General features: G+C 37.5%; 1 protein-coding gene across 1 annotated transcript in view; it reads left to right on the top strand.

Moving 5' to 3' along the window:
* The first annotated feature begins 5976 nt into the window (after positions 1–5976).
* LOC137267570 (polyamine-transporting ATPase 13A3-like) overlaps positions 5977–17859 on the top strand; it is a 52632-nt gene continuing 40749 nt past the window's right edge. The window contains exon 1 of the mRNA XM_067802052.1: positions 5977–6174. Within this exon, the coding sequence (XP_067658153.1) occupies positions 6171–6174 (4 nt within the window). The 5' untranslated portion in view covers positions 5977–6170. The remainder of the gene's footprint in view (positions 6175–17859) is intronic.

The following is a 17859-nucleotide window of genomic DNA, read 5'->3' as shown; positions in this document are numbered from 1 at the left end:
GGTGTCACAAAGACGATGCTGCCACTGGTCACAGCTGTCACACTGGATAGCATGTTGTCTTGGTCGAACTTCTTTCACACATACAATGTTTTATTTCACCAAACTCAAACACTTTTCGTTTATACCAATGTCGTATTTTATAACAATACCAAACTAACATTTACCAACATCAATTTACTAACGTCTACGAATCCACCGGATTTCCACGTCTACGAACCAGTCTGGTCTACGAATTCACTGCAAGCTGTAGATTATCCCGGCCTATAATGGTGTTTAGTCACACTAATGGTATCTTTTGTGAGACCTTTTTATCATGTCTGCGTTACTTACTCGAATGTCAGTTACATCAGATAATACATTTGCTGATCAGAGGAGAGATAACGATCACACGAATGTGGGGTCCACACTTAAAGTGGCACTGATTCAGAACAATTTACGTGGACTGCTTGTTGCTTTTTTATTGATCATTCCCGTGAGTACCCGGATGACATCCCAGAATTCACGACTGGTTTGTAACCTCTGCTGCGCCATCCGCATGCTCAACTGATTACGTATAGTCATTTTAACTTCTTTATTACGAAAACAAATGAAACAACTTTGAAGTTTAGTCATCTGCCAGTGGCAAAAACTGTTAGGACTGAAAAATAACGAAGTCAATGTACGTCTTTATATTTTGTCTTTCCATATTAAATTAGTTTAATATCATATTTTTTTGCATTTTGAAGCCTTACAAAAAAAAAAAAAAAAAAAAGCATACGATCACACGCACATGCACATGTGCACCCAAAGTTCTCGAACTCTCACAGTTTACGATGAACAGAACCGCAAAGCTTATAAGAGCAGAACGTGACACAAAACCGCATCGCCGAATAACATAGCCCACTGGGTCTGATCGGATTAATCATATCAAATTTCAAACGGACCCTGAATAATGATATCATCGAATTATTTGCATCAGGGAGCGGACAATAACCTCATATAGAGGGCGCTCTGTATGCGTCACACATCACGTGATAATCATCCTCCTGCTACATACTTCATGCACGAACATATATACTGGGAACATTCAGAAACAAACAAGAATGCATTATCCACCCGATGACGGGGCAAGAATTAGCCTTGAAACGTCGCGTTTAAAGACTTAAAGAAGTTGTCATCCATAATAGTGTCTTGTAAAACAAGAATGCAGTTGGATGCGCATCTCTCTGGGTCGCGAATTGTCTTTTCACCTGAACACTGACCTGTGAACAGTTAATGGGTATTAAAAAGAATGAATATATTTAATCGAGTTCAATGTGGCGCCTAACGTCTTCTCGTATTCGTCAATTTCATGTCTCATGGTTATTGTGAAGTCTGTTCTTACTTTGCTGATCATGTTACTCATCTACCCGTGAGGTACGGCTTAAAATTTGTTTTCAGTAACCCATGAATTCACTCAAAAAGACACTGTCCATCACTGCCTTCTGCAAAATGTCATGCATTTCCGTGTTTGAAAGTACTGGAAAAACAGCCTTACAATATGCTAATTGCCTTTTTTTAATTCTTGGTGTATATTTACTCATTAGTGACGAACCTACGGGAACTGTCGTGAAATACACTTTTACCCCATCTTACTCCTAAGTTAGTCACAATGTGGGGTTGAAGTCAATACTTGGATAACACGAAGTGTACATGTTGGCCCTTTCGTTTTCGACACAACGAACGATTGAGTGAGTTTAGTTTTACGCCGCAATTAGCAATATTTCAGCTGTATGAGGGTCTGTAAATAATCGAGTCTGGACCTGACAATCCACTGATCAACAGCATGAGCATCTTGGAATGACGTGTCAATCACGTCAGCGAGCCTGACCACCCGATAGTCGTCTCCTACAAGAAGCATGGGTTAGTGCACATCAGTTTTTCCACGGATCTTCACGGGTTCATACAAGACTGGGGTAATAAGGTTGAATGTTCAGTTTTCTTTGATCCAATCTATTCAATGTAAAATCAGACTGCGAGCCACTGTTAAATATACTTACTGACCGACTTATCAGTTTCTACCTACGGTGAATCGAACATAATCAGATTCAACAACAGCTATGCCAAGTTTCAGTTTTTTAACTATTGTTCCTCAGTATATTGTTTTCGCAATCATTATCAGTCGATCGGTACATAAATTTTGAGTGCATTATAATTACAGACTGTGAGGACTAAAAAAAGCACAGACGTTCCTCCTGACCAAGTTCGAGATGAGCACACTGTTAAATATAACCTGTTTCCAGCCACCTGACATCCTATCTTTAATCGCATTTTAACCACGTGACTAAAAATGTTTATCGCTTGCAAAAGGGATATTTGTTGAGAAGCGAACCACACATTTGTTGGTCCTAACTGTAAGTAACATTCCGTATTTCCGCAATGGCGTATTTTAAACTAAAATATACGCATGCATGCAGCGATTTTCATTAATCAGGAATCCCGATATTCGTGCTTCGTTTTTAATGCCAGCGACACTGCATTCTCAACAGAGATGAGAAAGTCACCAGCTGTGGTCAGAGAGCTGTATCTGTTTGTCGAAATGTGTCGTGTTCGTCAAATCTACAGGCGTTGACAACATGCGTCACCAAAATAAACAAATTATTTGTTTATTGTTTTAAGTAACACATCCGGCTATTTGGCAGAGGTCTGTGAGTAATCGAGTTTGGACCAGACAATTCAGTAATCAATAGCATGAGTATCGATCTACGCAGGTGGGATAAAATAACGTGTCACACAAGTCAATGAGCCTGACCCCATGATAGTCGCCTCTTAGGACAAGCGTGGGTTGTTGAAGATCGGTTCTTTCCCCGGATCTTCACGGGTTCATACATGGTTGGGGTAATAAGGTTGAAAATTCAGTTTTCATTGAACCATTCCATTTAATGTAATTAGACTAAATAATTAAAAAAGAAATGTATGTCGGGCATCACTTTTACTTGTGCGTGTAACAATTTTTTATTGCCTTTTTAAAAAATGACTTTGCTGCGTCCTTATCATACAATTGTCCACGATAAGAATGAGTGTCTGTAAGAACGAGTGTGACGGAATCCTCAACTCATCAACACGTGTTTATACACTTTCAAAGCTTCATTTCTGATAAAAAAAAGTTAAAAATAAAAATAAAAATGTGGTCCGCCCTCGTCACATTTTTTTCTACCAACAAATTTAAAATAAATCCTAACGCCCTCTTCACGTTTGAAAAAACATAATGTGCCCGAGACACATTTACTATTTTTTTATGCAGTCTTATCATTCTGTCGCTGCTACATACGGCTACGTGGAGAAAGTATGTCGCGTGACTGGCCACATTCAAAGCTTTATCATCACAACAGTGAGTTGTTGCTGTCTGAACATAGTGAAAGCGTTTTCTAATGATTTTGATATGCATAACTTACATAAGTGTACATTTATACTAACGCCTCAGCGTTTTATCCATCGTGCGTACTCCTTGGGCTCTCCACCGATGTGTTCAAGCTTCATGACCGAATGGCTTGCTGCTTTGGTTGAAATATGTCACCTCATCCCATCGGCGTAGGTGGATGCTCATCCTGTTGACCACCGGATTGCCTGGTGCAGATCCGATAATAAACATACCGCCATCTCTCTCTCTCTCTCTCTCTCTCTCTCTCTCTCTCTCTCTCCTATTGCCTTCGAAACATTTCAGCTGGACATATTATGTTTTACACGAAACATAATATTATTATTTTCAGATTATGATAGTTTACAGGACTTCCTCCAGCTAATTATTCAGTAGTATAATTACTTATTCATTAAACGTCGTTTACAAATAATTACGACAAGGAGTGTCTCTTCTGCATGTGTGACCAATACAGATAATACCATAAGGTCAGTTTTACTTCGACTGTCATTTAGTCCTAAAAAATAAAAAAAAAGCTTTATTCGTCTATAAAACAAATTCAAATGTAGGACAGGATGAGCCTTATATTCCGAGAGCTGAGGCAATCTAGACTTTAGATGGACTCCTAGTTCATTTATTCTCTTGGATTTCTTCTGCGTTATCGGATGAAACAGCCTCGCTATGTTAACATTATAATCCTCAGAGCTGTGCTCGAGAAAAAGTGATACCCTTGTTAGTTTCTGTAATACATGAACGCAACAAGTGTATGGTTCAATACAGCGGGCAGTGCAACAGTTAAAAACGCATAATCCGTGCATTTTTCAAGTAGTTTCCCAAATAATAACACGACGCGGATCTTCTACATTTTTTTGCGTGAAGAACGCAGGTTTCTGCGTCAACTCGAACCTGGTGAAGGTAAATTCCCGGAACGTTATGGGGGAAAGATTTAAAAAGACTTATCCACAGTTTTTCGCCGCACTCAACAATATTCCAGGACGTGGTGGTGGTCTGTAAATAATCAGGACCGGACGATCCAACGATCAACAATATGAGCGTCGATCTGCGATACTGGGATACGATGACGTGTCCGACTGACCACCCGATCCGGCGTTAGTAGCGTCTTACCATAAACATATGGGTTACTGAAGATCCATTCTCTCCAACTAAAGGACTCGTGAATACAGCTGGTACTAGTATATTAGACCAGGATTTCACACAAAAAATTTACAAATCTATAATCTGACACATGAAAATTTACAGTGATGAAATGTGTACGGATTATGTGTCTAGTATGGTCGATGATTGTGTCCAACCATTCTTGCAGGGATTAACTGAATTAACCTTGTGACGTCGAGTGTTTGCAAAGTGTTGGTTTTATGTCCGTATGCATGGAGCATTCTCTGAACAATGAGAGTACCACACGCACCTACACGTGACCCGCTCACGCATACGCAAATACGCAAAGTGAGCGCAACACACAGTGGGATAGTACTTTTACTGCGTTGACATCCAATGTCTGAACACCTGTGTCATACCAGTTTGCACAGCTGCTCGGTTGAAAAGTTTAGGCTGTAAATGTGTATTTCATGCATGGTATAGCAGTGAAACAGACCGAACTTGACATATCTTTAACATATATGACAAGCCCTAAAATACTAGATTTTGCAAAATATATTGATGTATTTATTGTCATTAGTTCTGTACTAATGAATGTCATTGAAAATTGGTAAGTTCGTAACCAAATTAATACCCAAACCCAGCTGTTCACATGCATGATATTTGCACTTGCTTTTAAGCAGTTTGATGCATGACCATCGTTCAGTTTATCTACATAAAGTCAACAGTTGGTTTTCCCAAGTTAGTGGAGAAATTCATACTCGATCATATGTACATATATAAACATAACATATTGTGAGCGCTTTAAGCGAGGCCTAAACTTTGGGTTGTTTATTTTTGGTGATCATATCAGAAAAAAATACAAATGAGTATTTTATTTGAATGCACGTGTTACGTCCGTTATTTGATACATGTGCGTGCGTGCGTGCGTGCGTGCGTGCGTGCGTGCGTGCGTACAACCCGAACACAAACTTTCGCATGCTATTTGTTGATTGTACTCGTGGTAGTACAATTTGATTGTACAATTACATATCCTCTGGTGTATGTCAGGCATTTCTCGTCGGTTACAAATGTTTGTTCATCTTAGGTTTCATTAGGCTACGCATGTTCTGAACTCCCCCCAGCCTAATTAGTAAGACCACATAAATATTTTTTTTTTTTTGCGTTGGCGGAGCCACAGGGAGGGGTGGGTGGGGTGTCAAAGGGTTCAATCACCCTGGACCTCCCCTCTTTCAAAATTCCTGGATCCGCCCATATTACGGTAACTGTTTTGTTTTCCCACCCATGTAAGTGTTGTACTTGCAGTGGCGCAGTTTGACCTAATTATGTTGTACTGCTGCACCCTGTTCACACTCCCTGCTAAGTTTGAGACATTAACTGACTGGCCATTCTCTTTTAATCATGGGAACTTGATGACTGGACAACACACATACACGCTGTACGCATGTCAGAAATGACGTAAACTCACGTAAAGTAACTCCACAGGGCACACGCGCCTCCACTTACACGGAACATGCATAACTAGCAGACGAAATACATGTGTATCGATCACGTGACAGTCCTCTGAACCAATCAACAATGACGTTACATGCCGAACAGGTCATCTTATAGTTCATAGTTATGGCGCGGAGGTAGCATCCAAACAAGGTAATTTCAACGACCAAGGAAAGACGAAAACATGGGTAAGGTTCTTTCATTATCACATATTGTCTTTATTGTGGAACATATATCATCTGTGTATTCATTCGTTTACGTCCGTGGTGTCAGTTTTTAACACGCTGAGCGTAAACAGGTTTCGTCACGTATCGAAGAGATTCTAAGCACGATGAGCCACGCATGACTTTATATATGGCCATGTGGAAGGGTGCGTATTCGTGAATACAATATACAGAAACCAAGTGACAATATGGACAGAAGATTATTCAGCCAAATATTCTAAGATTCTTTGTTAGTTTAGTTGGTGTACTAAGAAATATATTTTGGCCCCATTCTGGCCAACTCTGAAATGGGAATGAGTGATTAAAAAAAACATAAACATTCTGAGCCTTGTGCAAAGGTGAATGTCTATAATAATCTTCACTCTGTAATGTCAGGTCACAAGTTCATAGGTTAACCGTATGTCAGAATGTAAGAACTCTTCCCCTAAATCAAGTATTCATATGAGACAGCATGCTTTAAAAAAAAAAGAAAGAAAATACTTCCAAAAAGCAGATGCAATATAACTTTGTTGACATAATCTACCTCAAACCACCCAAGTTTAAAAGATAAATATTATATTCTATAATTTATATAAGAACGCCTAACTTACATGTTTGGAACAGCTTTCACTGATCACACAAACCTGCTCATGTGAATTGTGATTCAATAGAAATTAGGTCAGGGTTACTGTCAGGTATGTGCTTGTCCTCCATTATTCATGCTTTTCAAAACTACTATACAATGGAACTCCTTTTAGTCGTGCAGATTTGTTAAGGTTTGTGCAGCTGATTCACCTTCAACCAAGGGAAGGGTCTGTTCCCATGGGGAAGCCACAAACATGCAGTTGTATATTTGAATCAAAGATTTGCTCAGTTATGTGTCTTGGTTTGTGATAACCGTACATGTACTCGCAGGTTCATCAAAGTGTTAAACGTTTTCATCTGAGCTCCAGATAAGCTGCATATCTGCGTATAGCACACTGTACAAAAGTTGAAATACGTAAGAAATATGAATGCAAGTGTGTGAAACAACACTAAATATTTATGATTTTCACAATTGCAAAATATGCCCAATACATCAAAGTCATGTTGCATATCGTATCAGTTCAAGCCAGTCGAAATTAACCAGAAGTTTTTATATCTCCAAATTTTTCCTCCAGACAATTCATAATGTTGAGCAAATGTGGTTGAAAGCTTAAACACTCTCAAAGTAACATATTTATTTTTCTACACTACAATTAGAAAACTATTTCATTAGAGAACTGTTGGATAAGTTTATAGACAAGTGCTGTGTTTCACAATCAGATTGAGTTGATGATATCTCTGTAGATGGCACATATTTCATACAGAACAAGTAGATAAAGCCATATTAGCTTTTAGCTATAATTTATCATTATTGGTTAACCTGGAGGATTATGTCTTATTTCTATCATTAAATACAAAAATGATCCACCTCTTGAACTCGTTATTTTAAGTAAATAAAAAAATATTATGGGTTGCAAAAAGTGTTTAAAAAGTATGGATATCATACCCACATAGTCAAAAGTTTTTTTCTGACTTTTTTCATGTTTTGTCTTCTTTGGGTTTAATTATATATAAACATAAGTAAAAAGTGTTCAGTGTTGCACACATATTAAAGATTTCTGAAGGTGTCTAGAACAGTTCTAATGAAACATCATTGCAATGTTCCAAATAGTATATAATAAATGCATTGTCACTTAAATCAACATATTCAAGAACTATCTCTGTTGGAATAATATTTAGGAGTCCTATTTAGTAAACTTTTACTTAATTTGCAGTATCTAAACATCATTGTATACAAACCTTAATTGACTGATCCATCTGTAAAGAACATTATCATAAAACAGGTAAAATCGATCACATTTGGGCTGTAGCTCTTGATGAACTGTAATTGTTGAGTCTCTGATAGCAATTAATCAATGGTAGAAACAGAAAAGTTTGGATGCATTGAGAGTAGGGCTGCAACAAATACTTTATGCATCATGAATATTGGGCAGTGAATACAATTAATTATTCACGAATACAAAATTATAGGTAAGTGATTGATGCACGATGTGGAATACCCATGTTAACAGTGTAAATTGTCACAGCAATAACTATTTATCTCATGCCACTCAAATTTGGTATGTACTAGTTATCATCGATGGTACCAAGCACAACCTCCGCAAACTAGCATTATTTGTGCTACGGCAAGGCAATTCTTTTATATCTCGCTTTGGAAAAGGAGATAAGAGTTCCAGTAAAATACAATTCATCAAAAAGAATCGTAAATATTCATTATCTTAAACATCTTCTACAAGTTCTAGTGGAGAAGGACTCCTTTCATTGAATGTTACTGGTTCAAGCAGTCTAAGTAAACTTAGTATCAGTGTTATTTGTTACACTCCAATACTGAGTATAAAAAACCGTAGTAGAAGGTCACGTCAGGTAACCTTTGAGCGACCCATGACCGTCCAATCAAACGCGCGGGTTTCTGTTGACATGGTTACCATTAGCTAATATTTCCGCTAGATGACATCCTTGAATATTGCAAAAATACACTATTTTCAGCAACTGTTTACTCACCGTTGTCAGTAGTGGAGTGTAACAAAAAGTACTGAGGCTAAGTTTACTTAGACCGCTGGTTCATGGCACAATTTCTGAATCCGACCTTGTATCAGGTCTGGGTTTTTTTAATCCTTTAAAGAGAATCAAAAACTTTATGACTGCTGCACATGTTAGCAATCAATGGAATATGTAGATCATTTTCATTATTTACAGGCAGGAATATTACTGACAGTTGCAAAAAGCAATAAATGCTCTAAAACAACAAAATAATGCGTGTAAACCTCAAAACGAAAATGTGTCCATTAAATCAGGACAAGGTTGACCAGAATGACAACACTCACCAGGACTTGATTTACAAGATGTTAACCAACTTGGCACCAGGTGCAACCTGAGATAAAAACCTAGTCGCACCTGCCATGTTCCTGATGCACTGCTCATATTTCAGTGTGCAGTGAAAGAAATATTCTTTTGATTTATCTAGATTATTTATTCAGAAGTTTACCCATTCAAAAGTGGACTTGCACCTTGTGAAATTTAAACTAATAACTTGGTTACAGTTTGTTATATTGTGGTGCTCCAGTGCAAGTAAGAAAGCACGAAGTCAGGCCTTGCTCACTAATGAGTAATGACTACACTCACTCAACTTGGGAAATATAATTAATTTTACTCTAGTATAAACATCTGAATCCCCCTAAACTCATGGGCATTTGGATCAAAGACGGCTTTAAAAGGTAAGCAGAAACACTAACAGATTCTTACATGGATGGCAGTTGCCAGTTCTGCTGGACCTGGTTCAGTGAGGTCAAAGTAAACTAGTACTTCAAAGACTGTTTATTCTGTTCAGTAATATAACTTAAATAATTAGTGATCAATCTTTCTTCATAGATCATGAAATGTAATTTACTAAAATGTAATTTTGATCTTTTTGTGTTCACTGGATTATCATGACCAAAATACTTGTTATAATGAAATCAAGTGCAAATGGCAATATCATAATGCAAGATACATTAATGTGCTTCAGATACAGCCACATTTTTTGCATTATCCAGCATCTTGCATTTTTTCATGGATTTACATTAGTGACTAGGGCCTTTCGTTTTTCGTGAATGGTTTTTCAACTCTCAGAAGCGATTTCCATCTTAAGCCTACATAGTGGAAGAAAGAGCAATGTCAAGGTCTTCTCCATGTCTCTTCAAATCTTGGGGACAGTGACTCGATCACTGACCTTTTTGACATGGTTGGCCGGGTGTCCCTTAGATGCACCTGTAAGGCATGCTAGTAGCCTGGGAATGTGAGTTTAGGACCTGTCCTGATTGCAGTTCAAGGTTTCTCGGCATCTTTTACATGTGAACTGGTGCATAAAAGTTGATATACCATGATGTAATCTGAATACAAATGTGGTATTATGACCGAATTTGAGATGGTCACACATTCATCCATGCTTCAGGGATTTAGCCACCATTGCAGTCAAGACTATCCTCGGCAGACATTAAGCAACAAATTTCAAATTATTCAGTTCACTTCTTAGTACCACAGATGGAGAAGTTGGGTTAGCCTAGTGCTTAAAGTGTTCGCCCATTCATCTGATGACCAGGGTTTGATTCCCCACATGGGTACTTGTGAAGCCCATTTCTCGTGTTACCTGTGCTGATATTGAAGGTACATTGCCAAAAAGCAGTGTAAAACAATTTCATTCACTCCTTGCAGCACATTGTTAGGCTTGTGAAGTTAGTAGAGAAGTGAATATCATGAGACAGATAGTGAAAATAGCATAATCAGTGTAATAAGCCGTTTGGGCCTTTTGAAAATATACTGGTCAAAAATAGTTAGGGATATGTATAAATTTTGAAATTATGAAAATTGATCTATTCATTCATTAGCATGCTGATAAAATATGAACCCTAAAATACAACTATCCCTCATTTAATTTATCCAGTATAGATTAAAAGTTGATGTAATTAATGAAACTTAAACAAAATCCATGAAAATAAGTCATGTGTTTTCAGAGATTAAGTTGCAGTCAATCAAACTATTGTTAATAATAGGTCATGTTCCTCATAAAAATAATAGGTTGGCACTAGAGTAGCCTACTGGTTAAGGAGTTTGCTCATCACACCAAAGACCCAGGTTGAATTCTCCATATCTTTCCTGTAAATAATGATTTCTGGTTTTTTTTGTAGCCTACATGTATAAATCTCTGTTGACATTGTGGTCAAAGATTAGTATTTACAAAGAATCACATTGGATACACACACAGTGGACAACGAAATCATGGAAATAGCGGCCATGTTTTTGTTAACCATGTTGACAATGAATGTAGCAAGCCATTTTTTTTTTCGTGTAAACCTGATAGCTTACAAAAATTTACATTTGCATATTACTGAGATTTGGGGACCTCTTAAATATTTAGGTCAGGTAGGTGGGAGTTTTTTTGTTTACATTTTTTATGGATGTATTGTACGAAGTAATAATAGATTTCTCAATGTGTGCTTGTTTATTCAATCAAGTTGACTTTCTCAATCAGAATGACCAATGTCCATCAGTGCTAGTAAAAACACAATGGTATCTGAAAGCTTATTTTATTCATAACGCTAAAAAGAAGTAGGTTTAGCATCAGAATTCAAGTGTTGGTCAGGTGATAGGAACCACTTTTTGTCTTCAGGCTCGATTGCTTTACTTTGTTTTTACAACAACTGGACAGAGCTTAGATGGTATAAATGCATGTTATAAATGCTGTTTCTATTTTGACTTCAAAATGCAAGTAACATTGCCACCAATATCACTCACTCACTTAATCACTCACTGGAGTCCATTGCCGTGATATCACTGTAATATTGCTTAAAGCGTGTGACTCATTCTCACAGAATCACTCAGCCACCCAACCTAACTCAACCAAGCAACCAACCAAGCAACCAAGCAACCAATGTCTTCTCTTTTATGCAGAAGATAACATCTCCTGAGTCTTGTTGCTTGAAATCTGAGTATTTTGATCCTTGACCTGAAGGGCTTTACTTAATTGTGGCTTTTGAGTATTGTTAGACAAAGAGTGAGTGAGTTTAGTTTTACGCCGCACTCAGCAATATTACAGCTATCTGGCGGCGGTCTGTAAATAATTGAGTCTGGACCAGACAATCCAGTGATCAGCAAAATGAGCATCGATATGCACAATTGGGAACCGATGACATGTGCCAACCAAGTCAGCAAGCCTGACAACCCGATCCCGTAAGTCACCTCTTACAACAAGCATAGTTGCCTTTTATGGCAAGCATGGGTTGCTGAAGGCCTATTCTACCCTGGGACCTTCACAGGCAGTTAGACAAAGAATGGAGTGTGACAATGCATAGAAACAAGGGTCACCACACCAGTCATGTCCTTGAGACAGAGTTTCAAAACATAACAACATGTTATATAACAAATTAATTATGTACATTATTGAGTATGTGTAAAGCCTGATCAAATATACAGATTCTGTTGGGAAAGTAGGTTTGAAAAAATCACCAGCAATTATTGCTGTTTGATTTCTGGTTGTGTCATATTGTCAGATGCATGGATGGATGCTCATGCAGTTGATCACTGGCCTGTATGGTACAGACTTGATTATTTACATGCAGCTCCACATAGCTGTAATATTGCTGAGTGCAGCATTCAACCGCAGACAAAGAAAGAAAACTGTCATGACGTTTTCATGGTCTGATATTGATTGATCGAATAATCAGTCATTTAATCATTTCTTTGCATCATTCATAGAAATGCAACATTAAATTAAACTTCAGAAAGTATCTTCCTTATCTAATTATTGGTCTACATATTGTGAGGACCAGCATAGCATTAAACAGTCTGATGTATTACATATAACATGAGACAGATAACTAAAACGTAATCTGTTAGTCCATGTATCACATTATTCAGTATGTTGCTAGATATGTACTGGTATGTGATAACATGATATGGCTGATTGCAAGACATGATCTCGCATTTTACTACATGACAGTTTGATGCGGCACTCAAATGTGTGTCCATTAATAACAAATGTAGAGTATGGAATCAGAAAGTAAATTACTGCATTATTGACTGTGTCCACAACATAGCTATGTCAAGTGTTTGGTAGCTTTCTTCAACATAAGTTACATGCATCATTTTGTCCATCACTCCACATAACCAATGATTTATTCCTGGCTCTTAAGTAATTATCAAAACATACAGATCTCTACACCACTTTGTCACAGGACACTTCTTGTGACAGCAAGGACCCTTAGAATTAATAAATGGGCGTTTGCAGGGACTCCAATATTTGTGAACGACATACTTAAGTGAAGGTTACTGTCCATGTCAAGAGATTTTACGAAGTGAAATACAATGATCTTATAAGACATTCTTCATTGATTCCACTTTCACAAACATTTATACTGAACCATGCATCAAGTGGAGGTCACGGGTCCAATCAAGGATTGCCTTGAGTCCTAAATTTGACTCATGCTCTTAGTCTTAATTTTCAGGGGTCCTGGACAACAAAATGGGGGTCCCGGACACTTAAATATGTTATTCAGTGTTTTCGCTGAAGTTGCTCAGCGATCACACCCTTTCATGTCATTGAAAATAGCATATCAACAAGTCTGCTGTTAAGCTCTGGTGAACCCCATGGATGCTGAGGTTTTTTTTTTCATTTTCATAAGGTTTGAAAAGTGAACAATGTGTGAGAATTGCATTTGCATGGTCTGGAATCTGTGTACGGCTATAAAATTACACAGACATTTAGAATATTAAATTTCCTATTCTTTGTTATAAATACAAGTGCGAATACCACAGGTGTTTGAGAAATAGATACTTCTAGATGTTGTCCAAAACTTTTGTATGCCTTAGAAAAACAGCAAATTTCTCTGTTTCTTATCATGCACTGATAAATACACTCAGTGATTTTTTTTAATTTGACATCTTCATGGAAAGTGTGAGTGAAGAAAATACAGCTTGATATATGCGCAAGTTGACATGTGTCAACAAAGTCAGCGACCCTGACCACCTGATCCCGTTAGTCGCCTCTTACGACAAGCATGGTCGCCTTTTATGGCAAGCATGAGCATGCTGAAGGCCTGTTCTATCCCGGGACCTTCACGGGTCTGTGTTAGGGCTTAAAATGTGGTATCCTACACAAATGTGTGAATTTCCTTTGTAAATATTATACGCAAAATCAAAAAATTTCAAAGAATAAAATCGCATACCCTATGCCCACATATGATAGGATGTTGAACAAGGCTAAATGTAGATACTGAAATTTGTTTTGCAAAGGATATACATCATAATACTGAAAATGTAGTCGGAATGATAGGGTGATTGTGTTTACTCTTGTTCAACTGACCTTTGCCTCAAAGAAATTGCCTAATATGTGCAACAATATTGACGTGTGACATCACTACCGATGACCGATTTGTTTCATAATGGTGGCTTTGCCAACAAGGGTTCACAGGATTTTGCAAGGACTCTTCTCTTTATTCAGGGATTAATGTGCATAAATATGTGATGTAAGTAATCAGAATGATTCTGACCATCTGTGTGTTGTTATATTTTTTTATCGTTTACATTGTAAATGACGGAAGAATCCAGAACTGCTGCTAAGTACCGTTGTCGTTCTGCGTGATTTTGCATCAGTCATGGTGTCATGCTGCACGGAAACACTTACAGTTTCTTGTGAATTATCAAATCATTGCATTGTATCAATTTTTAATTTGCTATTTCTTATTATAAAGGATTATTATTTTTATTCTTCCCCTTCACATTCTAAATATAATGAACCATTGTAAAAAATGATGAGATGGCTGGATGTCTAAAAATTTTGGAAAATGCTATGTAGTGTAAAATCAGAATTTTTCTTTTTGATATCAAACATGCACAGCTTTCGAGTACAGTGTTAGTCTAACACTGAATAACTTTCATTTCGCTTTATCTAGACAGTTGGTGAAAAAGACCATTTGTAATTTGATAATAAGATGTATGGGGAAATCAATGATTCAGCTGCAGCAGCTGAATATGAAATATACATGATGTAATTGGTATCTCAAACCGGCCTTATGAAACTTGGTTTTGTAAATACTGTCCAGTATGGCGGAAAGCGCACTTCTGTGTTCATGTAAGTATATTTTCGAAAACATCCCAACCAATACTGGGCTCATCGGTGACGTTTCAGAATTGTTGTTACTGGTTACATGAAAATGAAAACATGATACTCATTAATATGCTGTTTTTGAAATTCAATGCTTACAGTATTTATCTGATTTTCACATTTTGAAACATAGCGCAAATAATGCTATGGATCGTGATTTTGTATTGTGCTAAAAATGGCGACATTTACAATGAAGTCAATTTTGAGAGGTTATTTTAAGCACTTTGATTTTGTCTGAGATAAGATTGGAGGGTGTCAATAAACAGGGAATTTCCTGAAGAATTCAAAACTCTGAAGTGTATTGATTTGTGTGATATATTTATGATTTTATTGAACTTCAAAGTGAGGGTCGAGCAACGACATGTGTGTACCTGTGGCACCCAGAGGGCTAAGCACATTATAAACTAGTGAAATTCAGTGCCGATTGCAATTAACAGTGTTTTTCATATATATATTCATGGTTTTTCAGATGCTTCAGATAATCCGACGAACAGCAAAACACCGTAATAACTTATAAAAGACAGCTTTATCAAAAAATCGTGCCATCAGCCAAATACTTACAGTATTTGCTGTGATGCAACACTGTTTTAGCACAAGTATACACTGCCATCCGAGAATGTATGATATTAGAAAACACTTTTTATTTGATTAAATTCAATCCCATTTTTATTCATTATAACTGTCTACAGTAGCAACAGAGAAACAGCGAGTGAAATGGTATAACCTCATTCCAACATTTTGTTTTTACAATCAAAGTGGGACCTGTGAAGGTCCCGTGGTAGAATAGGCCTTCAGCAACCCATGCTTGCCATAAAAGCTGACCATGCTTGTCGTAAGAGGCGACTAACGGGGTTGGTTGGTCAGGCTCGCTGATTTGGTTGACACTTGTCAAATTGTGCAGATCGATGCTATGTTGTTGATCACTGGATTGACTCGATTATTTACAGACAGCCACCATATAGCTGGAATATTACTGAGTGTGGCGTAAAACTACACTCACTCACTCACTCACTGACTCACTCACTCACTCACTGACTCACTCACTCACTGACTCACTCACTCACTGACTCACTCACTCAATGAGTGATAGGAAGTCAGCAGTGATATGTTTCCTATGTAAGACATATCTAGCCAGGTAACCCAAAGTGCTCATTCTGGTATGTTAATTATGATTTTAAATATTTTCGTAGCATAGATGCATTATACTAATGCAATAGCAAGATGTAATACCTGTGTGAATATAACTGATTAACATATAAATTACTCTGACAATGGAATATTGATGTTATATTATCAGATCGTTTCTAACTGAATCACCTGTACATGTATTGGACCAAAACATTGTTGCACAGCTGATCGCTATTTCCAGCTTAGTTGAATAACAGGCAGCATAACAGGTCATCCATTGACTCCTAAACACATGTTATAGCAAGGGATGACTATGTGAAATTTGAAAGCACTGCCTGTCTTTGAGCCATTTTGGCATGTGGTTAGACAATCTGAAAAACTTTGGCTTTCTCAAGTTCATTATGTGCAAAACTACAATTTGAGGTACTGATAATCATGATATTTGAACTGATTACTCTGACCAAGGTGTCGGATAGACTGTCATTTTAAAGTTTTTGTTAGCCTGGGTATTTCCAAAACATAACAGTTTTCGTGACCATGAAAGCACAGCCAAGACTGTCATATCGCTTACTCATGTATTTTTTTATTGTTTTAATACATGCTTATATCAGTATTCCCGTTCTCTGGTAATTACCACTTTTTTACTGATAAAAGTTGGGATGATCCAGTATTTTCAACTGCCATTGGTAGCTGCTGTTGGTAAATTTAAAGGTCACATGCAATCAAAAAATCAAACATAACTAAAACACATTTATCACTTATTCATGACATATAATATACATTGATGCTTTTGAAAAAAACAAATAAACAAAATTATAAGCGTACAATCGCGATTCAAAAGTGCAATATTTTGTACTTGGGCTTACTTTCCCCGAAACGAAGCGCTCGGGAGACCGAACCCAGTCATAGCGGGTGGATATGCACTCAAGTGTAACGACGGCTTCCGATTGGCTGCTCCTTTTGCTGATATGCTGAGAGCTCCTTGTGTGTACAGAAAGATGATCTGTTTGATGGGCATTTTAGAAGTATAACCAGTCACAAGAAAGTAAGATTCTTTATGGATAACAACTTCTTTTTGTGTACTTGATGCGTCGTTTCAGTAAGGATTCATATACTGTTGTCAAACAAAATCATGTACACTAAAAGAAGTCGTTATCCATGAAGAATGTATATAGAGATGCTGGGTTTGGAAAATACATGTTCTCAGAATTTGTGCTGGATCCAATAAAAAATCATTTCAGTAGAGATAGTAAACTACTGTCATTCGTCCAAGTACAAAGCAGGACTTGAAAGAGACAAGAGTTTGTACGAGTTTCCGTCAGATCCAGTCATCCGAAAAAAATGAATGTGTTTTGTTTGCAACCCACAGACATAAAAACATGTCGTGTGTATCACACGTGCCTAATTACATGATCTGGCAGACACGGGACTCGGTGGCACGAGTCATAAATCAACTTATTTTCTTTATGTCGTATAGTCTGATAGGTGTTGAGTTCAAATTGCACGTGGTCAATGATTGAAGCTGTGTATTGCATGTTGTCTTTAGGAGACAGGCAGACAGGCAGACAGACATATAGGTGTGAATATACCAGACAATGAGCTTTCTCTGTGACAGAAACTGCTTACTACAATCAACAAGTTGTTTTACGTAACGAGTAGATTAATTACTCGTTTGTGTACACAACCAAGATTAGACTACTGCTCACGACCTCAGACGCTGGGCATGGATACTGTTTCAAGCTCCGTGAACCTATTCACTGCGCATGCGTTATGGACGCAGCGCAGCACAGCTGTTGAAACCAGTTTTCCCCCCAGCGCTG

The sequence above is a fragment of the Haliotis asinina genome, chromosome 16 (genome assembly GCF_037392515.1).
Source record: "Haliotis asinina isolate JCU_RB_2024 chromosome 16, JCU_Hal_asi_v2, whole genome shotgun sequence".
Lineage (NCBI taxonomy): Eukaryota > Metazoa > Mollusca > Gastropoda > Lepetellida > Haliotidae > Haliotis > Haliotis asinina.
This window is presented reverse-complemented; position numbering and strand designations above follow the sequence as displayed.